The 25762-nt window shown below is 38.0% G+C and overlaps 1 protein-coding gene across 1 annotated transcript in view; it reads right to left on the bottom strand.

The window, feature by feature from the left end:
- LOC127501313 (fibrocystin-L-like) overlaps window positions 1-25762 on the bottom strand; it is a 47222-nt gene that overhangs the window by 6256 nt on the left and 15204 nt on the right. Inside the window, exons 31-65 of the mRNA XM_051873262.1 lie at window positions 23629-23821; window positions 23337-23479; window positions 23065-23169; window positions 21831-22019; window positions 21116-21286; window positions 20781-20992; window positions 17598-18573; window positions 16670-16918; window positions 15249-15402; window positions 14823-14993; window positions 13790-13946; window positions 13463-13619; window positions 13163-13372; window positions 10568-10697; window positions 9945-10186; window positions 9709-9845; window positions 8566-9595; window positions 8186-8377; window positions 7566-7717; window positions 6863-7022; window positions 5023-5215; window positions 4791-4879; window positions 4526-4680; window positions 4244-4373; window positions 4041-4159; window positions 3793-3922; window positions 3234-3407; window positions 2885-2988; window positions 2684-2807; window positions 2434-2555; window positions 1371-1461; window positions 961-1109; window positions 692-814; window positions 262-373; window positions 27-143 (exon numbers count right to left, since the gene is read on the bottom strand). Coding sequence (XP_051729222.1) covers window positions 27-143; window positions 262-373; window positions 692-814; window positions 961-1109; window positions 1371-1461; window positions 2434-2555; window positions 2684-2807; window positions 2885-2988; window positions 3234-3407; window positions 3793-3922; window positions 4041-4159; window positions 4244-4373; window positions 4526-4680; window positions 4791-4879; window positions 5023-5215; window positions 6863-7022; window positions 7566-7717; window positions 8186-8377; window positions 8566-9595; window positions 9709-9845; window positions 9945-10186; window positions 10568-10697; window positions 13163-13372; window positions 13463-13619; window positions 13790-13946; window positions 14823-14993; window positions 15249-15402; window positions 16670-16918; window positions 17598-18573; window positions 20781-20992; window positions 21116-21286; window positions 21831-22019; window positions 23065-23169; window positions 23337-23479; window positions 23629-23821 — 7062 coding nt within the window. The remainder of the gene's footprint in view (window positions 1-26; window positions 144-261; window positions 374-691; window positions 815-960; window positions 1110-1370; window positions 1462-2433; window positions 2556-2683; window positions 2808-2884; window positions 2989-3233; window positions 3408-3792; window positions 3923-4040; window positions 4160-4243; window positions 4374-4525; window positions 4681-4790; window positions 4880-5022; window positions 5216-6862; window positions 7023-7565; window positions 7718-8185; window positions 8378-8565; window positions 9596-9708; window positions 9846-9944; window positions 10187-10567; window positions 10698-13162; window positions 13373-13462; window positions 13620-13789; window positions 13947-14822; window positions 14994-15248; window positions 15403-16669; window positions 16919-17597; window positions 18574-20780; window positions 20993-21115; window positions 21287-21830; window positions 22020-23064; window positions 23170-23336; window positions 23480-23628; window positions 23822-25762) is intronic.

Raw genomic sequence — 25762 nt, 5'->3', positions numbered from 1 at the left:
ACAAATTTTTAAGGAATGTGACTCACCAGAGACAGTCATTAGACCAGCTATGGCATTGTAGCTCTCCAGTCCAGCATGAGGCTTCTGTGGCGCATGATTGTGGTCAGATTCAAATGTCGGCCAGGAAATTCCAGACCTTCCACCTTTTGCAAACAGTAAATGAGCTTAGAATCAGTACGGAAAATGGGTCGGAAAATGGAACACTTATAATAAATACATTTATTCAGTAGTGTATAGATGATTCTTTAATATGCATTGTACCAATGGGGGGGCGTGGGGCTCTGTGGCTTTTGCTGAGCATAACGTAGGTCTTAGTTGTGGACAGACTGTCAGAACAGTTGAAGTTGGGGCTGCTGCCCACAATCAGAGCACCCTGTAAAGATGATTTTTGAAAAAAGTAATTAAAAAATGAACAGGATAAGAATCCTTCATTCTTTTAAGGTCAATTCAGACTGCACTGACAGATGCCGACCAACAGTGGCAGTCACCAGATTACAGTACATCACTTCTCAGACATTCCAAGACCCTACAAATGCCGATTCAACATTGGCGAAAACGAGAGCCGGCCAACACTGACAGGGGTAACACACTGACCTGACAAAACCTGACAAAGTGTCTGTTTGCTGTCTGTCTGTGAATTGTGAATTACCTTTTAGTTTTGACCAAAAAGACATATAGTGTGTGTCCTCACCTGTACACGGACTATTTTGTCAGAGTATGTGTTGCTGAGTGAGGGAGGACTGTAGATTAGAGACATGATACCCATTCCATTATCAATCAGGCTCACGTTAGAAACTAACACGTTCATGGATACCTGGAGTGGGATGGAGGAGAGGAAAACATTAATGCTCACCAGACTAGTACAATGCATTTGCATAGCTAGCAATTACTTGGCAATCACTTGGCTTTGCAGTTACTGTATGGTATTATAGTAGGAAGTTTGCAGATCATTTATCATACTTGAACATAAATGCCAAAATCAAAGCTCCTCCAAACAGTGAAGCCCTGGATTTGCGAGCATCCAGCAAGTCCATCTTTATTCATGTAGAGTCCGTACAGACCGCCATGTGCCTCATTCTGACTCCATTGAGCCACTGCATTTGGAGATCCTTTTGACATATTGTTGGAATGCATGAATAAATTAGTAATAAAGTTAATCTTAACAAAAGAATAATTTAATAACATTGTAAATTATAATCTTTAGCAAATTATACATTTTTCTTACTGTATAGTACATTATAATATTGCGATGCCTAAATTCACTTGTATCAATTAAAAAATGTTTTTATGTATTTAATTTTATTTTATTTATTTTTTTTGTGTGTGTGTGTTGTGGTTTTATTTTTGAAAATAATTATTGGCTTCTATACCTGGGCATGGTTCACCATCAATTCGGAATCCCACGCGTTCATAGCCAGCAACAATATTCCCTTGAAGAACTGCATTGGTTGCCTCACTCACCTACAACATCAACAGTAATATATCAGGGGCCGTATTCACAATCTTCACATCTTGAGGCTGAAAGTAGCTCCTAACTTGCTGATTTAGGAGAAACTTTTAAAAATAACAACAGTGTCAGCCCGAATTTTAGGACTCCTTAATTTTTTCTCTAAGAGTATTTCATAAAGCACTCTAAAACTAGCTCCTAAATCTGTGAAACGTTAGGAGTAGTCAAGAGGACTCCTAAATCACCAAATCACAAACAATCCTAATGGCCATTGCTGCCAGTCAGCCTCAGCAATCCACCCAAAGACACTGTACACCATTGAGATGATAGGTGATAGAGCCTTGGGTGCTGAACCTTTTCTTCATAAATGCAATACATATTTTGATTTATAGATTTGAATCTATGATAAAACGGCAAAAATAAATCTTTAATAATTAAATAATGTCTGATTACCTGTGGCAGTTATTTTCACGAGTTCACACTTACAAATGATCGAATAGAGTGAAAAAATATAATAAGCGTATTTGCCGTGCTGTCCAGTGGGATCTTTGTCGCTTGGATTTGATTAGCTGAACATATACTAGTTTAATTAGTGACACTTAGCCTACATTTTAAAACCTTTATTTGAATATGGCAACATTTGTATTTTAAAACCTTTATTTGAATATGGCAACCTCATCAAAGACTATTATTCTACAATATTTCTATAATTAAATCACTGACAGAGACCCCTCCCCATCAGCCAATCACTGTGTGCATAGTTAGTAAGCGTGTTGACATCATCCATAGCAACAAGGTCAACCCCGCCCTACTACTTCTCTCTATTCCTTAGTAAAAGTTTGTCTCAGCAGCTTTGTGAACAGGTTTTAAGAGAAAACTCTTAACTAAGAACTTTTACTGTCATTTAGAATAATAATTCTCTACCATGTTATAGAACAGTACCATGGTACTAGCATCCGATCACAGTACGTTTCTTTAAGGGTTACCTCAATAGCTGCATTCCATTCAAAGTTGAAACCCTCCTCTCTGCCATTGTACGATCCAGGCCACAGTGTCAGGGTAACCAAGTTCCTCCGGATTACATTGCTGTCACCCCAGACTCTGATTCCTTGGAGATTTGAATAAAAATTTCAGAATAGAAAAGTGTTAAATCATATTACCCAACTCCATAGTGATTACATTGTTAAATAGTATTTTCCTTTTGTGCTAACAGTGAAGCTGCCATTGAATCTGCACCTTCTCCAACAGTGTGATGGATCACATTATCATCGATACTCAGTCCGTCTGTTCCGAAAACACCAATAGCAGGAGCAAAGCCGTCGTGAAAAGCACATCCCTTGATGTAGGACTCACCAACCACCTAAAAATTTTGTGACAGTAAGTAGTTGAAAGGAACATGTGTGATAAGACATATACTGTATCAAGACTTTCTCTCACCCCTCCCAGGTTATAAAACACCAGAGAGTAACGTGGGTCTGACAGGTCGTTCCATCCCTCCTGCCCGGTGTGGTAGAACTGAACATTTCTGATCTGGGCTTTTCCTGTAAGGAAAGTTATCATCAGTTTTAGTGAGTTTATTTTTATTAAAACTACAAAACATTACTATTTTCTGCTTTCTCTCATCTTCCAGGTAATTAAACCATATCCATGAATATATCCTATATACATTTGTACATAAAATGTCCCATTTTTATGTATAATTTATGTAAGAGTGGTTTTGCAAGTGATTCGTCCTGATTGTGTTTCATGATTGAGTCCCAACGTGAGTATTTTATAAAGATTATACCTCTGTAATAATTTCCTCCACTGGAGAAGCTCCCCACCAGCACTCTGGCTCCATAAGACTGTGTGTACATTTCTGGATACTCCTGACCAATGATCTTGATGTTTCTGGTCAGTAAAGCCACATTGCCTGCAAGCTGATAACTTCTTGAAGTACCTGGCACACTGTAGCTCTCCCCTATATGGCCAAATACATTTAATTAATTGTACATTTTTTAAAAGAAATGAAAACTTATATTCAGAAAGTATGCATTAAATTAATCAAAAGTGACAGTAAAAACATTTATAATGTTACTTTGTATATTTCTTTATGTAAAAATGTATCATGGTTTCCACAGAAATTAAGCAGCACACCTGTTTTCATCACTGATAATAAGAAATGTTTCATGTGTTTTTAGCATCAAATCAGCATATTAGAACGAGTAACACACACTAATGCTCATAAAATATTACAAATAGATATTCATAATTATATATTTGTGTACCTATTTTTAACAGCTTATCGATACAGCATAATGCTTATTATTGCTCTAATGGCATTATCTATAATCTAGGGGACTAACCGATGTGTGTGTATGATAAAGGCTGGTCCAGAGTCAGTGTGCGGTTATAATCTGAGATTGCAGTGATGGTGCGGATTTCTGTCTGCCAAGGGTCATAGCTGGTGGTGGACAGCAGGATCATCTCCCCAACCTGGAGGTAATCAAAGAGTGTTATATTTCAGAGAATAAAGGTTCAATAGTTCTCTTAAGTTCTCTGTTCTGTTCCGGTTTTTTTTTTTTTTTTTTGTCATTTTTAAAAAGATCCTGACCTTCCAGTCCACAGATTCCTGTAGAGAGAGAGTGCTGTTTCCTGCCTGGGACGTGCTAGCCAGCTTAGTGTGATACACGTTGTGTGGCATACCATAAAGATCAAGCGATCCAAAAACACCTGGAAGAAAATTTTTAAGAAGAACATCTCTGATGCAGATATGATCAATAATGAGACTTTTTGTTTTTATTCATGATGATTTACCCAGCACTTTGGAGCCTTGGTTTGGTCCCGATGGTAATAGCCAGTCTGGTGTGGAATGGCTTCCTCTCAGTATGATCTGTAATTGACCTCTGAAGGGTTCATCAGGCCACCCAGCAATCAAACGTCCACCCTGATTGAGTGAACATGTACAGAGTTAGAGTCTTTAGTATGGACAGAAGTAAGTGAAATTAGCACACAGGAAGAGTTTGGTTCTAATTTGGTGTAAAAATCCTAAAATATCTATAGCAGTAAGATGCAATTTGAATGTAGTTATGTGCTTACTTGAATCGAGATGTATGTGGCATTCAGAACAGTGTTATTATATTGAGAAACACTGCTGGAGGAGGTGCCATTGTTTGTGTCTGGAATCTCCAGAACTCCTTCTATTTTCAGCTTGTTCAGTGAGGGGACTACAACATCCACAACCATCCAAATGCCTTGAGACAGAATGGGACATTTTTTTTTTCTTATGAAATAGCATACCATATTGATAAATAGCTTTTTCTTTCAGTCTTTGCTTGTGATTTGTCATATTAGAGATGCTTACCAGCTGGAATGATCACATCAGAGCCTTCTTGTGGCACTTTAAAGTTGTTCTCTGAGCTTGACAGCCAAAATGATGTATTTGACCAGAGACTAAACCCAGTATGATACATTTTAAAAGAAAAGTCAATCAAAACAATAGATAATAATAATAATTATAGGTGGTATTATTATTATATAAGAGTGATTATTATTATTATATGAAAAAAATGCTTAGCATGTGTGTGCTAACATACACATAGATGAAGTTTTCAGGTCTGCGGCCAGTTGTGTTTGATGTGTTGGCTGCATTGACTACAGGACCAGTTGGAGGGTTAGGTTGAATATAACTGGGACACTGATACACTCTTAAGTTCAACCATCTGTCTACAGTTGAGCGGTCCACACTGTTCCTCTTCCTCCGGCTAGTCACATGGTCTCTTCCAGACACTGTAGACACAAAACTCAAAAACTTTAATTCTTTGCACAGTACTGAACAGCTTTGAGCATTATACTGTATGTTAGAGGGCTGAATTGGGATCCCTCTGGACCCAACACAAATCTCGTGAGAACGGGCGGTTTTACCTTTGCTGCAGGTGGGAATGGACGGTCAAAAAAAAAAAAAATACAGTGCGGGTCCCACGATTTGTGTAAGATAGGAGTAAACAAATTATGTTTACCACAGTCGAACAGTAGCATTCTCTTCCTTTATAGCAGACTAGGCCAAGTGACTCATCATTTCATTCATTCATTAAGTTATGTTTAATATTTTTTAGTATTATTTAGGCCTATTTTCTTTTTGTTATATATGTTAGCTAGGCTACATAAACTCCTATGATATCTGTGAAGTTATTTTATTTCCTATTTATTTATTTATATATATATATATATATATATATATTATAAGTAATTCAGTTAAACATTGTGCCTCGTTAGGCTACTAGAGTTTAACTATTATGGTGAGGTGTGTGTGTCATTATGTGTATGCTTAAATGTTTTTTTTTTTTACGCTCCACTAGTTGTGCTGCTTGGTTTCAACAGTTGATAGAGTTTTATAAGGCTAATAAAAAGCTGGCCGAATGTGTTTGTCATGTGTGATACTAACATTACTTTATCTTATGGTCAAATGCAATGTTTTATCTCTGTTATTCTGAACGTTTAGCATAGCCCTAATGTTTGTGTGATTTTTTCACAATATCTACAAGCTGTGACAATGTTTGAGGGTGTGGGCACTGGGTGTACATTTTTTATATATTTTTACTAGTGGGTGCAGGACACTATAGTTCATTTATGTAAGTGAGGATAGCAACATAAACTATGACATACTATACCCAAAATTCTTCATACAGTGGGCTACCAGTAAAATTGATAAAAATTTGGAACCAAAAATTATTCAGACACTTTGACCTGAACATGTTTTGCTTAAGTGTTCTGACATAACTGAGATTTTTTTTCTGACATAGTTTAACTCTGAAATCTTGTCATATTTTATTATCATTTTTTTTAAACTATAGTGAATAAACTGTATTAATGAATGAAACGTTCAAGGTGTCTGAATAAATTTTGGTTTGACTGTATGTGAATAAGCCTGTTCATCAATTAAATCTGTTCATCATTTAATGCGATCGTGTCTCTTCGGAAAACGTGGATTAAAGTCATATTTAGACCAAGTTTGTAAAATACACTGACGTCTATGGAAGTGGCAATTAAAACTCTTCTAATTTGACACTGTGTTTTATTCACGTCAGAAATACATTGTGTAGGTAACTAAATAGTTTACTCTATTCTTCTCCCAGTTCACTGGCCACTTTCATGTCTTTCGAGAGAAGTGGATGAATTTGCGTGTTGTAGTAAATCCGACAACTCTGATTCCCTGCGCTGAAGAGCGAACTATTAAGATGGCGGCACAATCACCTGTTATTATCTAACATGATCATTATAAAGGTGTTTAAAAGACAAAATACAATCACTAACACATATTTGAGAATCGGAATATCAGATGGTCAGAAATTCAGCGGGAACGGGATTAAGAAAACAAAGATACAAAGAATACAAAGACAGCATAGATGTCTTGGGTGAATAGATGAGTAGTTTTACCCATGTAATAGAGGCTTCTGGAAGACTCGTTGAAGTACCAGTCCCCATTTACATTTGCAGTGGGGTTCAGGGGCTGAGAGGAACCATTCCTGTCATCTATAATGCGGAAGCAGTCAGGTGTCTGAGTCAGGTTGTGATTCATGATTATATAATTTTCTGGCTGTCATGGAGAAAGAAAGGAAAAAAAATTACTTGCTAAATAACAACCTTAATTGGATAGAACATAATTAAAATAGTTTTTTAACATGCTTCTCTGAAACAATATTTATTGTGAAAAATGGTGTATAAAAATCTGAAATGAATGAATTTATTAATAGTGGGTAGAGATGTAGATGATATAAATATTACAAAAATAATTTATTAAAAACAAACATATTTTTCTCATATATCATAAATGAGTATTTATACATGAAAATATATAGCATCCTGTATATAATAATTAGGGCTCCTGTACAGCAAATAGTTAACCCCCTGATGTAAGTTGATTTTTTTTTTTTTTTTTTTTTTTTGTCCCTTATGGAGTTGTATGACAAAAGCTGCTTACAGATTATACAAGAAAACTGTCCTTTTGTGTTCCACAGATACTATATAACAGCAAATGGGTTTGCAACAATATAAGGGTGAACAAATGTTAGCAAAATGTTCAACTTTTCATTTGAATGTACATTGGATTATTTAGAAATGTGTAGTGTGCATAGTTTACCTGAAAACCGTAAACCATTCCATTGTATGAGATGCTGGTGATTTGGGAAGCACCATCAAAGTACCAGTTATAGGTTTGGCCCGTGGGTAGCATTGCCATCCAGCCAAATGTGTGGGTTACAAGTTTATCAAGGAAAGGAAGTACGCATGACCCTAAAGAGAGGTGTGACATTGAGAGTTACTGTGCCAACAAAGACAACCAATTCCTAACATTCTAAAGGGCTATTCACACAGAACGCATTTTTGCATTCCACTGCACTGCTTTTCCGTTGATTTTTATGTGAACATGCACTAGAATAGAAGTGTTTGACCGCTGCGCTTGCATCTTGAATCTTTTGCAGCTTGTGCCGTATGACATGACGTTCTAAAAATGCGGTACTCAAGCACAAATGGGACTAATGCGTCTTTAGACCTTGCATTTTTTCATTCCACTGGCCTGTGTTTCATGTTTAATGAAAAAAAGCATTCTTTGTGGATTGCCCCTGAGATTTTTCATAAACAAACGTTCCTAGAACATTCTGAAAACCAAAAAAGTACACTCAGAAAGAATTGCATAGAAACCTGTCTACCATATGCATGCACATATTTTTTATGGCTCAATCACCGATTATTTCACCCTACCATATGAGTTAGTCAGAATCACATCTTTAGCTCGAAGTGAAGATGGTGAGGGATTGACGACGACCATGCGGTGGAAGTTAATGGTGTTGTCACACACTGCAGCAGGGACGCCAACACTCCATTCTGTTCCCGGAACGCAGTGTCTTGGGTCGAGCAGGTTATTCCTTGGTACCACCTTGTAACTAACGTTGCCTTTTCAAAAATAATAAATATATATATTTATTATTTTATTTTTTTATTTTAATGTTAATGTTTTGGTGAGGTAAAATTTAAATTTTACCATGCCAGTAAGCTACATATGCATTAAGATATTGTTACACAAATAAATTTGTTTCAAGTTATCATGCATCTATATACTGTAATATCTAATGTTTCTATACCTGTCAGGGACCCATCGGTATCAACTAGCGCCACCTCATGCTCCCATCTGAACCAGGCTTTGTTGGGCGACTGATAGTACTGGATCCCACTGAACCTCGCGCTCCAGCCTCCACAGCGGAATGTACAGGTTCCAACTATTTCTGCCACCCCGACTGCAGCACACATTGGGCGGTCGAAGTTCACAAACTTGGTGTTGATGACGCTCATACCATCATCCAGGGGTAGGATAACACCACGAGTGGTGCAGTAGTCGCTCCCCAGCCCCAGCTCATCCACGTGACCCACCATGGTGCTGTTGACCACAGCTGCCCCTCCATTCAGTCCCCATCCGCTGACATATGGCTGGATGATCCTCTTGGCCTCCACTCCTGCCTTCTCATTATTGACCATTAGGAACTCGCTGAACTGAACTGCTCCTACATTTACCCACTCTGCACCTTTCTCGTTGTTCCAGGAAGTGAACCGGCGGAAGACTGCTGGCGCTGGTGTTGAGGAGCCGCAGCTGCCAGAACGCATGGGGAAAAACTCTTGGAAGATCCACAAGCCAAACCAGCCCTGCGAATGCACCGTATTGTTGAAGAACTGTCCCAGAGGTACTCTCTTCTGACAGATATTGGCGTCATACGAAGGGCCGTCGGGATGATCGTGCATGCGGTACCAGAAGCCGAAGTGCGTCCCACCAGCTGCAGCATTGTGCCTAATGGTGTTATTAGGGTTGGTGACCCAGAATGCAGCTGGAGTCACATCATCATTTAGCAAACTGGTGCTCTGTCTTACAAATACCGCCAGGTTGTACTGCAGGATGTTGCCAGTCTCAATGCCATCCTCAATAAAGAAGGCTCCGCCCATGATATTGTAGATGACGTTACGCTCCACCAGCAGGTTGTGGGTGTTGTGGATGGTGATGGCACGGTTGTAGGACTGGTGGATGCCACATCCACGCACATATGACTTAAACTTAACATCACCCATTAGATGCCAGTGGATTGGGTAACGCCCCAGACGGAATGCTTGTCCAACATTGAAGAGCTGAAGGAGGACAATGACAACGAAATGCATTATTGAATTTCATGGATAATATTTACTCTTAAAGGTCTCCAAAGTTTTGAAACAAATGCTTTTTAAACAAAATTAATCTTTACCTCAACATATTCAATTCTGCCAATTGCCAGATTTTGGTTCGGTTGTGGTGCGTGGAACATGATGCAGCCACCAAACTGGTCACTTCCTACTTCTTCTCCAAACCTACCCTGGAAACAAGTCTGGGTGGCAAATTCCCCTGTAAGCAAAAGCATTCATAAAATTTGATAAAATTGCCAATCACATGTCTTTCAGCTGTCTGTCTTTCCATCCACAGCTGAGGAAATAACATCCAAACCTGTGTTAAATCCAGCAGGGCAAGCTGCAATCTGATCGTTCCACTCCACGTTGTTGGATCCACGGACAACAATGTTTCTGGTTAGAAGGCCGACCTCAGCTCTCGCTTCAAAAATTGTCCCATCAGGCAGTGTGACAGACAAACCCAGATGAGTGTATCTCAGTGGTTCGGTCAGTGTAAGGGTCCTACCATCAGCTGAAACTGAGGCAATTCTCATCAACTCATTCTCACGCTGACTGTGTCTGTAAATTCAGTCAAAACATATGTTTGATTATTAGCATTAGCACTGACAACTTATATCATTTTTTAGCATCATGATTAGCATATTTCTATAGCATTTAGCATATTCAATTTGAGCAAGACGAATTTAAACAGTAAGTTTATCATTTAGTTTTTTACCTTTAAAACAAATCAAATGATATCATTTAAAAAGGCAAAAAATTGTTTGTTTTTAAAAAAAAAAAAAAAGTCAAACGAATTCTTTTGGGACCATTATATAGAGAACAACTTCCTTGGCCCTTGTTCCTGCACTGATGTAGTTCAGTTTCTGTAGCAAGTCAGTGGCTTCAATTAAATCAACCTGAAACTGAGTTTCGCTGTAGGTTTGGGTGGTGCATCAATACCTATGCCCCGTGGAAGCAATGACAATTTCGTCGCCAGTTTTCCAGGTGACGGCATCCATCAGTGTCAGCGTGTTGGAGCCATTTTGTGCAGTCTGAGAAAGGCGAGTCCACGGCATAGGGACAGGGATTCCTGGAGAAACAGGACTGTAGTTAAGCCCTGAACAAAACCTCTTACTGCAGGGAAGTGATTACGCACTATGGTGTCTGTATCAGGGAAATTTAGCATTTCTCTGAAATGGGGATTTCTGACTTAAATTAGCCTTCTGGGAATGTTACATAGCTCATCTCTATATTTGTATTATATTTACTTAATTTTCTAGAGATTGTATTTTTTAATTTGTGACCTTTTAGATGCAAATGTTCCTGTACCTCTGAGGTCTCTTACTTTAGTCAAGTTACAAACAAAAAAGTAATAATAATAATAATAATAATAATAATAATTATAGTTTCAGGTAGTTTTTTTTAGTATTTTAATTTTTTAAGACTCTCAAATCTTATTTGCACTTCTACACATTCAAACTTCATTCAAACACATTCACATTTCAAATCTATCTTTTTCTTTAGACATATAAAAAATCTGTACTGGCGCACTGTCTGTGAAACGGCTCTCTGTGAATAAATTCCTGAAACACGCACACAGAATGCCACTTCAGACACTGCGCCAGTGCCGGTGCAATTCTCTTTTGCACTTGAATGGACAAAAACACAAAATTCTGTAAAAATTCCCGTTTTGTTGAGTATCCTCGTAAGCACACTCTTAAATTAGTTAAAAATTGTTAAATAAACATAAAGGTTTGTGAATAATATATGATGGGAGAAAATATGATCAGATCCACGTCATGTGTGGCAGGTCTTTAATGACAGACAGGAGCAGGTTTATTAGGTTGCTGCCACATTATGCTAATCAAAAAACAGAGACAAAGAGAAATGACCCACTGCTCTTGACTAAATAACGTTTTTAGCTTTAATAAGGATTCATCTATATTCCATTTATAATTTATGCAGTGAAGACTGTGCAGTGTTAGATTATTCAGTTTCTGTATATTTACATGTTAGACCTACCTATAAATTTTAAGCACTGTTAACAAGGTTACATGGGTCAAAAACAATGAAAAACAATAACTTTTTTCTGCATTTTAGCAGGGCAGGTAAAAATCTGAACCGGCCCAACTGGGCCAGTAGACAAAAAAACTTTAGTGTTGAACCCTGATATATTAAAGGCACAGCTGAATGTGACATTTATTACAATGGATTTATGTGAAGATTGTTTAGTTTTAATTTAAGTTCACTTAAATTACACTTTTTAAAAGCTTTTTTTTTTATTTTTTATTAAATGTTAAAATCGATAACTTTCAGTTATACTGTAATGTTAAATGGCTATAATTAATGGCTAAAATTGAGAAAGAAAAAAAAAAAATTAATAGAGACATCAATATCAGGCCTTCATTCATAGTGCTTAGTGAAAAGATGCCATTAAACAAATATTTAAAATATACCATCTTTATGTTATTTCTGTATTATTTTGGAGATTCAATGTAAAAGTTTTACAATATAAAATTTGAGATTTTATTTGAAATGCAAATCTTTTGTAACATTATAAATGTCTTTACTGTGCCTTTTGAAAATTTAATGCATCCTTGCTGAATACAGTATTAATTTATTTAAAAAAAATAATCTTACTGACCTCAAACTTTTGAACAATAACGTATAATAAAAACATATATAATATTTATTTTTATAAATGTAATAAATAGTTGTATACAGGGCTTGACATTAACTTTTTTGCTCACCAGCCACTGCTAGTGGTTTTCCATAGTTACTAGCCACTCAGCATTTTTACTGGCCACAATTTTGACATCGATACCATGGAGGAAAACTGTCATATAGGTTTTTTAATATTATCTCATAATTTGGCAGCAGGTACAGTATATTAGGCTGCTGTTACTTTAAGACCTAATGCACGAATCCATTATACTGTTACACATGTGTTTTCTTTCTCAACTCTTTACGTTCACTTAAAACATAGCTGACTGTGTTTACGTGAATACTTGCCAAGACATTATTTTTTGTGTATTTGACTGTTTAAGCACAATACGCAGCGAAAAAGAACTCAATTTAGAACTGAGATGCGTCTTTATGTGCGTGCACTGCGAGAATGAGTAAAATTATGCGCAAGCCCTGTAACACCAACAATATTTATCCGGAGAAAATGAAACAAGCGAGTGAGGGGAGGCGGGTTAGTGTGTCAACTCGCTGTCAAGCACAGATGGTACTGTTTATCTGTTCTGCGTAAAATGAGTATTGGAATTGTTTTAGATATTTCAGTATTGATATGTATCAAAAAAAAAAAAAAACGATATCTTTTGACAACACTACATTGCACTTAGTTTATTATTTCAGAAAGACTGTGTTTTATGTAAATGTTTTATATTTAAATTCAACCCACCAAGTGGTAGAAGTGACTGCGTTACACGCTACTGCTGAAGTCCACCGCATTTGGCGGGTGTTAATGTCAAGCCCTGGTTGTATACATTTTATTTATATTGAATTCACAAAAAATTTATTTGAACCAAATAGTGTTGTTTATTTGAATACCATGCAGATCCAACACCCCTTCTCTGACAGCCAGGGTTTTGGTGCCATAGACAGGAAGTTCTGTAGAACGCAGGTGTCCATGCAGTGTGATGATGGCCTTGTGCTGAAAGGGCGCCTGCTCTGTTCCAATCTGCAGTGCTCCACCATCTGTGATCAGAATATTCTCTGCCTGCAGCTCAATATCTGCCTCATCAAAAATCAGTCGCCCACCTTAATAGAAAAGAGACATTCACAGAACTGTGAGTGTAAGTGTACCAAGGCTTTGTTTAATAAAGGAAGTATTTGTTTAAATGGGCATACCCTGGATAAGGAGCATCTTAAGCACTGGGGTGCTTGTGTCCAGGAGGATGGTCTGGCCAGCAGTGATTACAGCAAACGTGCCCTCCTCAGGAGGGGAGAGACCACCCCATGTATATGGAGATGACCATACATCAATGTAGAAGAAGGTAGCATTATTCTGAGAGAGAGAGGAGACATTCCTGGCAGTGAGTGTAAATGTTAATATTCACAATAAATATTTCATAACTTTATTATTATTATTTAATAATATATATCTATAATGAAAATAAATAAGTATTTAGTTTGTCACTGTGCTGTCAAATATATTTATGTCACATTTGATGTTACCATTCTGGCAATTCCTCTATTCCCCAGCTGGACTCGCACTTGAGTTTCTTGGGATCTGGGCTGAGAGTTGGTCACACAGATGATTTGCGACTCATTGGCTGACTGGACATCGCAGACAGACCCTGCGATTGTGACGGTGACTTCACTGACATTTGAGCTACAGATGAGATGGGGAAGAGAAAAGCTAGTGAAATTAAGAATTTAAGAAATATTCTGTCATCATTTCTTCATCGTCATTAGGCTTTAGTAGATGTGAGATATAGTGTACAAATTGTATGGTTTACTTTTATAATACTTATGGTACTTTTTGTGCTTGACAGCACCTGGTCAACATTGAAAGTGAATGTTTGTGAATAGCTGCTCTGATTTTATGCTTAACGTCTCTTTGTGTGTTACAGGTTTGGAATGACATGAAGGTGAATAAATGACAAGATAATTTTCATTTGTGGGTAAATTATTGGTTTAACAATTTTTTTTTTTAAAACAGATAACAAAAAAATAGACTTGACCAGGGTTATTATCATTAACTAAAACTAAAACTAAAACTATTAAAACATTTTTCAAGCACGTCAAGCAAGCATGCTTGAGCTTTCATTTACCAAATTTTATTTTTGGGTAAACTAACCTTTTAAACTAAATAAAAATGAGAAATGTTGCTTTGTCAACTAAGCAAAATAAGTTTAAGTTGAAGCATTAAAGTTACTAACTTGAAATAAATAAAAACTAAAACTCAAATAAAAATAAACCTAGATATATATATATATATATATATATATATATATAAATAAATTAAAAAGTAAATAAAAATTACAAAACTAAACTAAATTAAAAATATAAAAATAAAAGCTAATTAAAAATATTAACAAAACTATAATAGTATATAAATAATACTAAAATAACACTGATATTGGCTGTACTATACATATAAATGTTATATTTAGTAACATTAATGTCACTGTGAACAACGAACACAGTGTATCTAAGCCTGACTGAAGGACAATCAGCCACAAAGTAATTCTGGTCTGTTCTGCACCTGAAACCTGAGCCGGTAATCGTGAGTCTGGTGCCTCCAGCGGTTCCTCCTCTGCGTGGTGTAACGCTGGTGATAACAGGGGTCAGAGAGGATCTGTAAGTATAGCTGTTTGTGAGGTTGACTGCGTCACCTCCATTCATTACTATGACTGTGCAGGCCCGCTCTGCTTCACTTCCTGCAAGAGAGGACAGCGACAGTCTTTATTTCAGCTCTATTAATCTGTGACCTGTTTCTGAGCTGTCACATTTGTCATTGTCTCACAGTGACTGCTTTCTGTCAGTTAAAGCATTTCTGGTGTGTTTTGCTTTTGCAGAAAAAAACTTTGTACTAGGAGTTCAGACATAGAAATACTTACTTTGATGGATTAAACTTTGTTATGCTAACTGAATATTTCTAGACACATACGTATTGCTTTTAAACTGATACGTGCCATTGTTGGGTGGGACCTCGCAGTTCAGCTGGGTAGATGTGGAGTTCTGCAGGTGCACGGTACACTCTCTGTTACAGATAAGGACTCTGGTGATGTTTGGGTCAAATCCAGAGCCTTGAATGGCAACAACAGCTCCTCCGGCGTAGCTTCCTACAGCAAGACAGAGCAAAGGTATCCTGTAGTGTCTTAGTACATGTAATCTTCTGTGAATATGACAGCAAGTATGGAAAGAAAATGTATGACAGTGGTTCCCATCTAGTTTTGCTTCAGGACCCAGAATTTTCATTGGACATAACAAAAGTGTCCCTAAAATTACCATGAACTTCATGGGCCTAACAGTATGCAAAATTATTAACATGACTGAACAGGAAGATTTAGAATCTTTTTTGGTTTTGTGTTTTATAAAACTATTTTTGTTTCTAATCATCTTTTGAATTTTGATTGATTGGATTGATGCTCTTGGCTATGGAAGCTTGTTTCCGCCACAGGTTAGTTTTTAAATAAAAAAAATAAAATACAATTCATAATCCTCTTTATCTGAAAGTTCATGTTTTGTTTTTCCATGATGAGGGCATATCACACAACCTGTCCAAGTTGGCAGATAAATGTGACAGATAAATGTGACCAAGAAGTGTTTAATTTGATTGACATCAACAACAAAGAATATTAAGTGTTTTTCCTTGTTTGTTTGTGTTGAAGTACCGTACATTCAAAGTACCATTTAAAAGTTTGGGATAAGTACGTTTGTTTATTTATTTTAATTTTTTGTTTTGTTTTGTTTTTTGTTTGTTTTTGCTTTTTTTGGAAAGAAATTAATACTTTTATTGAGCAAGGATAGATTAAATTGATTAAATGCGACAGTAAAGACATTTAGAATGTTACTATTTCAAATAAATACTGTTTTTAAACATTCTATTCATCAAATCAGCGTATTAAGATCATTTCTGAAGGATCATTTGATACTGAAGACTGGAGTAATGGCTGCTGAAACTTCAGCTTTGCCATTATTTTTGAGCCTTGGTGCCAATTTCAAAAACATTTAAAAAAAATCTTACCAGCCCCAAACTTTTGAAAAGGAGTATATATGCCTTATTGGAAATCTGTGATTTTGTGATGTCACAATGAATGCATTAACACATTAACCAGGGGCATTTACATTAATCAGAGAAGGTGGAAATTGTTATGAAAAGTGAAATTATTACTTTTTGTGTAAGTCACCTTTAAAAATAGTTAGAGTATTAGTTTTACCTTGGCACTATCATATCTATATTCTTATGAAAAGTGTTGCTTATAAATAATACTAGGCACATTTTTTTTGCTAACATTTTGCACACGGTTTGAACCTGTGGTAGTCAGTTTTGCCTTATTCTGTCCATATTAACAAATCTTTTACCCTAGAGAAAGTGTTTTTGTTTACCCTCATTTGGTGTGACCCCTGTCAGCAGCAGCTCATAGGTGAAGACAGACTGGGTCAAGGCATGACCTTTGACCTGATGGTAGAACATGATTGGGAAAGTTCCTCCCGCGTGTTCCCCAACAGTGCACAGCAACTGTGTATCTGTGACAGATGTCACATTACAAGCCACGCCGCCGATCTCTAAGGAAACGAGCGCTATATCTGTGCCAAAGCCAGTACCAGAGATGGTGATCTCTGTTCCAACCGGACCTGCGAGGAAGGGATTAAGTCCGTAGTATTACTAAGATGTGTTGTTATATTCAGTAGTTCAATAGAGTGCTGCAGAGATGACATATTTTTGTAGGCCAAAACCTAGAAAAGAGTTAGCATTTTAGCTTTTCTAGTCCCAATGGTAATGTTTTTTTTTTTTTTTTTTTTTAAATGCTTATAATAAGGTTTGTAGGTAACATAATCTCAAGATACTTTCATGTTTTATTCTACGACTACAGAGGTTGTCTGAGACATTAAACATCTTCACGCCGAACAGATAAACTCATCAAAAATGTTTTTTTAAACAAAGACCCAAAACAATATTCAAAAGCTTAATGGTGGTGATGTTGAAGTCATGAGACAGTTTATAGCCAATGTTTAGGTTTTTTACCTCTGGCAATAGTATTTAGGCTTTAAATTTCAGAAAGGTTGTTAATTTGTGAAATTATCATGATGAACAAAACGTAAGAATCAAAACTTTTGTTGGACACAGAGGTTATTTTATCAATAACCAATAATCAAACAGTCAATGGAAAAATCCTATTTGGTGTTTGTCGAGGGAACAAGGGTGATGCTAACTTTTGTGTTGGCCTACAAAAATACAGTATGTCATCACTGCAGATCTCCATAATAAATGGCACTAATTATATTATTTTTTAAATGGAATGCACAGTCTTACCTGTTATGGGACTGACGGAGGTGATGTTTGGTGTTTGTCCCCTTGAGTAGTTGAAACGTTGAGGTGGATACACAACATCAAACACCTTAATGTTCACCTGCACCTGTCCCTCTGCATGAGGAGGTGTCATGCACCTCACCGTGTCTGGAGTCACATATAAAATCCTGCAGGGGGAGTTAGAGAGCTTCACAGTTGTATTTCCCACCACAAAGCCATTTCCTGTGATCAAGAGCGGAGTTCCTCCAGCAATGCTGCCTGATGTTGGGTAGACGCTGGCTTGTGCTATGCTGGTCAGGGTGGTGTCTCCGGTGGCAAGACCTTTGCTCATGACCACCACCTGTAGGACATGCGTGCCAGCGGGAAGGGCATCAACTAAAACCGTGATGTTGCTGTCGTTGACTTCTGTGACTTCCAGCGGGATGTTGGCCGCAGATACCATTAGATCGGCAGAGTTGTTCCCAAATCCACTGCCGGTGACCTCGACAGTGGTGGCGTTTCCACTAACTGAGTTAGGGAACACCGCAGAGATGTACGGTGCGATAGAGTCAGAATATTCAAACATGCAATCAGAACTGCACGAGGAAGAGATGGAGTTGACGTAAACTGCGACGTTTCCCCTGCGAGCTGCAGACGGCGAGGTATCGCACACCACATGAGAGTAGTTCATGAAAATCACATTGCATGGAATGTTTGCTACCGTAACTGAACCGTTCGAGAATCCAGAACCAGAGATGAAGAGACGCGTGTAGCCTGTGGTGCTGCCCACCGAGGGAAAGACGGAATCGACCACGGGTAGAACTACAAATCTGCGGTCGTACTCTTTCGGCATGGACAGGATAGCAGTGCCAAGGTTGTTGATTCGGACACTTACGGGTAAGGGGATGCCCACTGGTGCTCCGCTGTCAGGACTGAGTTGGCAGTTAATCTCAGTGGAGGTGCTGTTGATGATGTTGCATGGACAATCTCCAACTTTGACCTTTGGTTGCCAAAAAATAAGAATAAATATATATATATATACATATACACACACATACATATATTTATACACTGCTCAAAAAAATTAAAGGAACACTTTTTAATCAGGGAATAGCATCAAGTCAGTTAAACTCCTAGGATATTGATCTGGTCAGTTAAGTAGCAGAGGTGGTTGTTAATCAGTTTCAGCTGCTTTGGTGTTAATGAAATTAACAACAGGTTCACTAGATGGGCAACAATAAGACGACCACCAAAACAGAATGGTTTTACAGGTGGAGGCCACTGACATTTTATCCCTACTCATCTTTTCTGACTGTTTTTCACTAGTTTTGCATTTGGCTAGGGTCAGTGTCTCTACTGGTAACATGAAGCGATACCTGGACCCTACAGAGGTTGCACAGGCAGTCCAAGGATGGAGGACATCAATACGTGCCATTGCCAGAAGGTTTGCTGTGTCTCCCAGCAAAGTCTCAAGAGCATGGAGGAGATTCCAAGAGACAGGCAGTTACTCTAGGAGAGCTGGACAGGGCCGTAGAAGATCCTTAACCCATCAGCAGGACCGGTATCTGATCCTTTGTGCAAGGAGGAACAGGTTGAGCACTGCCAAAGCCCTACAAAATGACCTCCAGCAGGCCACTGGTGTGAATGTCTCTGACCAAACAATCAGAAACAGACTTCATGAGGGTGGCCGACGTCCTCTAGTGGGCCCTGTGCTCACTGCCCGGCACCGTGGAGCTTGATTGGTATTTGCCATTGAACACCAGAATTGGCAGGTCCGCCACTGGCGCCCTGTGCTTTTCAGATGAGAGCAGGTTCACCCTGAGCACTTGTGACAGACGTGAAAGGGTCTGTAGAAGCCGTGGAGAACATCATGCTGCCTATAACATCGTTCAGCACGACCGGTTTGGTGGTGGGTCAGTGATGGTCTGGGGAGGCATATCTATGGAGTGACGCACAGACCTTTACAGGCTAGACAATGGCACCCTGACTGCCATTAGGTATTGGGATGAAATCCTTGGACCCACTGTCAGACCCTACGCTGGTGCAGCAGGTCCTGGGTTCCTCCTGGTGCACGACAATGCCCGGCCTCATGTGGCGAGAGTATGCAGGCAGTTCCTGGACGATGAAGGAACTGATACCATTGAATGGCCCCCACGCTCGTGTAACCCCTCTACCCAGATCCTACTCGCCCCGCTCTGCGCAGGCCTCAAACCTGGGTCTCCGGCACGGGAGTCGGACGCTCTAACAAGGAGGCTAAAGGCTGCAACCTCTATCGTCAGTCACTAGAGCATCTCTTGAGATCAGAGGAGTGAGCGACTACTAGCTGGCCTCTGTTACACTCTAAACCTCACTCCCATCCGTGTCACGGCACCAATGTAACCCCTCCAGTTCACACCCGCCCGCTCCAAGCGGGACGCAAACCGGGGCCTGTCCGCAAAGGAGTCAGACGCTCTAACAAGGAGGCTAAAGGCTGCAACCTCTAGCGTCAGTTGCTAGAGCATCTCTTGAGATCAGAGGAGTGAGGTTTTTACTCGCACAGCGACTACTAGCTGGCCTCCGTTACACTCGCCTGACCTAAATCCAATAGAACACCTCTGGGACATTATGTTTTGGTCCATCCAACGCCGCCAGGTTGCACCTAAGACAGTCCAGGAGCTCAGTGATGCCCTGGTCCAGATCTGGGAGGAAATACCCAAGGACAACATCTGTCGTTTCATAAGGAGGATGCCCAGAAGTTGTCAGGCATGCATACAAGCACGTGGAGGCCATACAAACTACTGAGTACCATTTTGAGTTGCTGCAATGAAATTTCAGCAAAATGGACTAGCCTGCTGCATCATTTTTTCACTTTGATTTTTAGGGTGTCTTTGAATTCAGTCCTCTGTAGGTTGATAACTTTCATTTACATAAAAACGATGTGCATCCTTTCCTTCCTAACACATTACCCAGTCCATATCAGTATAGATATTCAGCATGATATTTTATCCCATTGAGATCTAATGTTTTTTCAAAGTGTTCCTTTAATTTTTTTGAGCAGTGTATACACAGTATATAAATATTTTTTAATTTTAATTAATGTTTTTTTGTTTGTTTTTTTTTACTGTGTATTTTAGTGACATCTGTCAGTTGTTTGGAACATTTTATGTGTGGTATTCTAAAAAATTCCTTAAAGCACCTTTAATGTCATGGCTGACCACTGAAGCTCACCTCGTTTGCACAGTTAATGTTGCTAAAGCCAGATCCACTGATGTTGATGATGTCATGTGTGGTGCCATGGTCAGGCGTAATGTGGTACACAGTGGGGGTGGCGCAGGAAGTAAAACTGAAGTAGTGACCGTCTGAGGTGTCATTAAATTCCAGCTGATCTTGAAAACAGTCCAAAGTGGCCACACACTCAGAGTCAGATGAGTTCATTTGTCCTGAAAATGGGTGGACACATAATTATGATGGTTTTACCTACCAATTCTTTACCCAAAAACCACAGCTTATCGTGGAGTTTAAAATTCTGAGTTAAATTGCTTATGAAAATGTTGCCATTGTACCTATATTCATAGAGGCCTGTATTCCTGTCACAAACACCTGGAGCCCAACAGTGCTCTCCTCCAGAGGCATAACGGTCACCACGCCCTGCAGCGTCTTCTGGTTGCTGGAGTCAATGTAACCACTGCTGTAGTAGAAAACTCCAGGAGATGTGAAACGATAGGCGAAAAACCCTAACAATACAACAGACACAACAAGATCAGATTTTGTTCCTACTCAATCAAACTAGTGTCACACCTCCAGCTCTCATTGTCCTTCACACGGAATACATACTTACATTTACGGAAAAAGGCATTTGTTATGATTGCTTAGCAAAAGCATTTGTTATGTTTGTCCAGCAAAATAGCACAGTACATTGTTTTCTGCACAATGACCGGTGTGTAATTATGTTGTAATAATTATTTAATTACAGAGCAGACACCTTAGGTTTACTCTTCATGAAATCTGACACTCTCACAAATCAAATGCTTGTCTGGATCAGGGGTATTTATTTATATTTTCCTGAAGACCAGTCTCTAATGTCACAAGTCTCTTTATAAGAATTAGACTAGAAAATGTACCATTTAAAAAAAAAAAAAAAAAAGGTTTTCAAAATAGTGTTGAGGCAAATGCTGTTCACACAAATAGTTTGTGTAGTTCACTTGTCTATCTAATATATATTAGATTTAGCAGTGTTAAAAGGGTATCAGATAATAGTTGTTGTTGTAGTATTTGTACCTTTGGCGGTTCGGGTGTCTCCACTGCTGAAAGCAGTGCCATCATAGTCTGTGCTGCTGGGACTGGACACACTGAAGACCCTGTAGCCCAGACCGGGCACAAAAGCTGGTGCATCCCAACGCCAAACCACCGTATCCCCCACTGAGGCTATTATGGCAGAGGGACTCCAGGAATAACCCTGACCATACACTGAACACATATGATGTAATTAACAGTGGGCAAACAAGTACATGTAGTCACATTTTATACATTTTATGTATATTTACCATATACAGGGAAAATTTCCAGACTAGATAAATAATTTTATAGTTTGCACCTAAACAAGGTCATTTCTATCTAAAGAAATACTTTACAACTGAGTGTAATTAGAACACATATTTGGACTGTATAAAATCTCCATTATTTTTTTCAGGACCATTTCTATTTACTTTTTCCATTTCCATTACTTTTTTTTTAAATATTTTATTAATTTATTTGTTCATGTTTTTCATGACCTTTTAATATTTTATTTCCATGACATTTTATTCTCATTACATTACTTTTTAATTTCCATCATTTTTTTGTTTGTTTTTGTTTTTTTAATTTACAATAAGATCTCATTTGTTAACATTACTTATCTACTGTACATTAACATGAACAATAAACAGTACTACAGCATTTATTAATGTTAATTTCAATATTATCCAGGTCTGGTAATCACACTTAATATCCCTGATATTCCAAATGTTTCATGAATTTAAGAACCATGAATGTAAAAATGCACACACAGAATCTGTGGGATTCTCCAGAATATATTTGAAAATGTTGAAATGTGGTAAACAGAGCCAACAGTCAAATTAGTAACAGAAACATAATATTAGCACATCTATTTATTAAGTGAACACTCCAGGGGCAGCGTTGAAATTTGTGAATAACAGTGATTGGAATTCTCAAGGAAAACTAAAAGGATTTTACTAAATTCTGCCAATGTGGATTTTGTGTGGGACTAAATATAGCTTATGATGATATTGAAAAATTTGTATGCTATTCTTATATATATATATATATATATATATATATATATAAAAATTTCTCCCCAAACAGTGCAATGATATATCTTGCTTTTCACAGGCTCTAGTATTTGATAAGTCATGATGAAACAGTCATTGTGCTGACAGCCATTGTTTCACTGTCTCTGATGTATTCAGGTTTTGTGTGCGTGACAGAAAAAGAGATAAAAGTAAAGAGATATTACCGGGGTGGAAACCTTGGTTTGTCACGGTATGTGTTTTATCTCTAGACTGGGTCACACACTCAAGTTGATGATCTGAAGCGGCTGTCACTCGACATTGTGTGTCCCCTGTATGAAACACACAACTAGTACTAAATGATCTAGAAACAATTGGTTTCACTAATACACTGTTAAAGATCAAATAGTAAATCAAAGTATTTCACTGTTGTTTTAAGCATGTGGGATATTTTAAAGAATTCAGATTTTTTTTTTTTTCCGTTGTAGTCTTGTCTTACCTAGAATGACATTATTGTCTGCTGTGACAGGACTGAACCCGGAGCCGGTGATAGTGATGGTGGTTCCACCATACAAGGACCCCAGAGATGGAGAAAAACTTGTGACCTCTAGAACATACTCTACGGTGGTATTAACGCCAGCACTGCACACAAAGAAAACAAATATTTTATCATTTTAAAAACTCATGATTAAATGTCATTGTAAATGCACAATTCCATTCTTCAGTTGTAGCATTACATTTACATACAGTTTGAAATCTGCTGTTATGGAGCTTATTAAGTGATGTAAGACCTGGTTAAGGGGTAACCCTGGTTTCCGACTCTCACACAGACATTGTACGTAGCAGGGGGAAGTGTGGGTAACAGGCATGTGATGCTTTCATTGGTCCACTGCAGCAGTTCACACTCAGCTTCACCAATCAAAACAGAGCTGCTATTATCCTGCGCCTCAAAATTTGTGCCCAAGATGGTGAGAATCCTGCGCCCTTTATCAAAAAAATATAAGTGAAAACAGGGTAAAATTAATGGCTGATTGCGAGGAGTTGGGACAATGAGGAAGTTAGATACAAAATTGCTGTGATTGTTTATTGGTGTAAGTGTTTAGAATATATTTCAGTGTTGTTGACAGGTCCTTTTAAGAAACGTCACAGTTTTGATTGTCCTTCACATCAGCCAAACCGGCTTTTCTGATTCTATGACATCAGCTAAAGCCAGCAGAACGATCTAGCGTGCACAAAAGAGCTGGATAAGAGTTTTAGCTGAAGTTTGTCTGGAGGCCATATGGGTGTTTACAGCTGAAACCGAGATGAAAATGCAGATCAGAACAATGGGATGGAAAGAGACACTTGACACTTACAGTCAATGTGATTCTACCTGCTTGTTTGTTTGTTTGTTTGTATCCCATGACTTTCATCTTCATTATCATGTTTCTCTAAGAACAAAAGCTAACCAGAGTTTAATTTGAATACGGAAGCAGTGGAATTCAGTAATTGTAGGTTGGACCCTTTTTAGGGGTTAATTATGTTGACAGTTTCTACAGTTTCTGTCACGTACATCTAGAAATTTTAGCCTACTGTTGCTATCAGCAGTTCAAAGCATAGACGTGACTACAGGCTATTTGGAATAAAGGCAGCTGATAAATAAAAATCACAACACAATATTTCCTTCTTACATAAAGGTTCTGAAATGGACAATCGCAAAATGCCAAACTGATTAAAAATGTTGGCGGTAACATTAATAAAAAAGGAATATAAGACATGGTTTACATTGCACTGTAAAACTTTCAGCCCGGTCCTCACTGATCTAAGAAACATGTCCGATTCAAATCAAAGATATACAAACGAAGAAATCATGTTGTGACGCATGTCTTCTTTCAACTTCCTCCTCAGTGGAAAATTTACCATCAGGAGTTTATCTAGGGTACTTAAAGGTTTTCTCCATAGCTGAATATATATATTATTAAATTTCATTTATAATTTATGTATCTGTATATATAAAACGGATAGTGCCGGTCCTTGATTCTGATTGGTTGAGCCACATTCAAAGCCATTGTAAATTACTCTACAAACATACACCTCATTACATCAGTATTACTGCGCCACTGCATCTATTTCTTGCTGCCTCTGTGTGTTGCTTGGCATCCATTCTATAAAACAATTCAGTATTACTACAGCAAAGTAATTGTTTCAAAATATCAGATTTTATTGTAAATTTTGACTTAAAGGGAGGGCTAAGTGTGGATGAGTGGTGAAAACAGATGGACAAATTAATGAGAGAGAAATTGAAGAGCTGGAAATGTCAAGAAATGAAGATCGAATTTAAAACAATAACCAAAAATGACCCACAACAGGCTCTCTGTCAGTTTTATGCCCCCATGAAAAACAGAAAAGGTGAACCCTACGGTTTCAGCAGTTATATTGTCCAACATGCCAAGCTGGTACACAAACGATCCACCGATTAGCTGATCCTAGTTTTCGTTCTGAGTACTATAGCAACAACTTTTTCATTGGAGTAGTGAAAAATCTTCACATAGAAGGATGTGACAAAACATCCCACCATCCTGCGTTAACGGAGGCAGACTTTCAGAAAATTGAGCAATCTGCGGCACTGAATCCAAATAAAGAAGTGAAAGTGAAATGATGTGAAGGTCAAGTATGGTAACCCATACTTAGAATTTGTCCTCTGCATTTAACCCATCCATTATTAATAATAATAATAATAACAATAAAAATAAATAAACACGCGATCAGTGAATGGGTAAAAATTTTTCTTGTGCCAATATTATTTTATGTTCTTACATATTCGTTTATCATTTATTGATAAACAAACTTCATTCAAATGCTGTCTATGCAACACGTTGATCACGCAGATTTGTTTGGCCATGAGAAATACTGTAGATGTCGTTCCCTCAACATAGAATATATTCA

The sequence above is a fragment of the Ctenopharyngodon idella genome, chromosome 19 (genome assembly GCF_019924925.1).
Source record: "Ctenopharyngodon idella isolate HZGC_01 chromosome 19, HZGC01, whole genome shotgun sequence".
Classification (NCBI taxonomy): Eukaryota; Metazoa; Chordata; class Actinopteri; order Cypriniformes; family Xenocyprididae; genus Ctenopharyngodon; species Ctenopharyngodon idella.
Note: the sequence above shows the minus strand (reverse complement) of the source record. Positions and strands in the feature narration are given on the sequence as shown.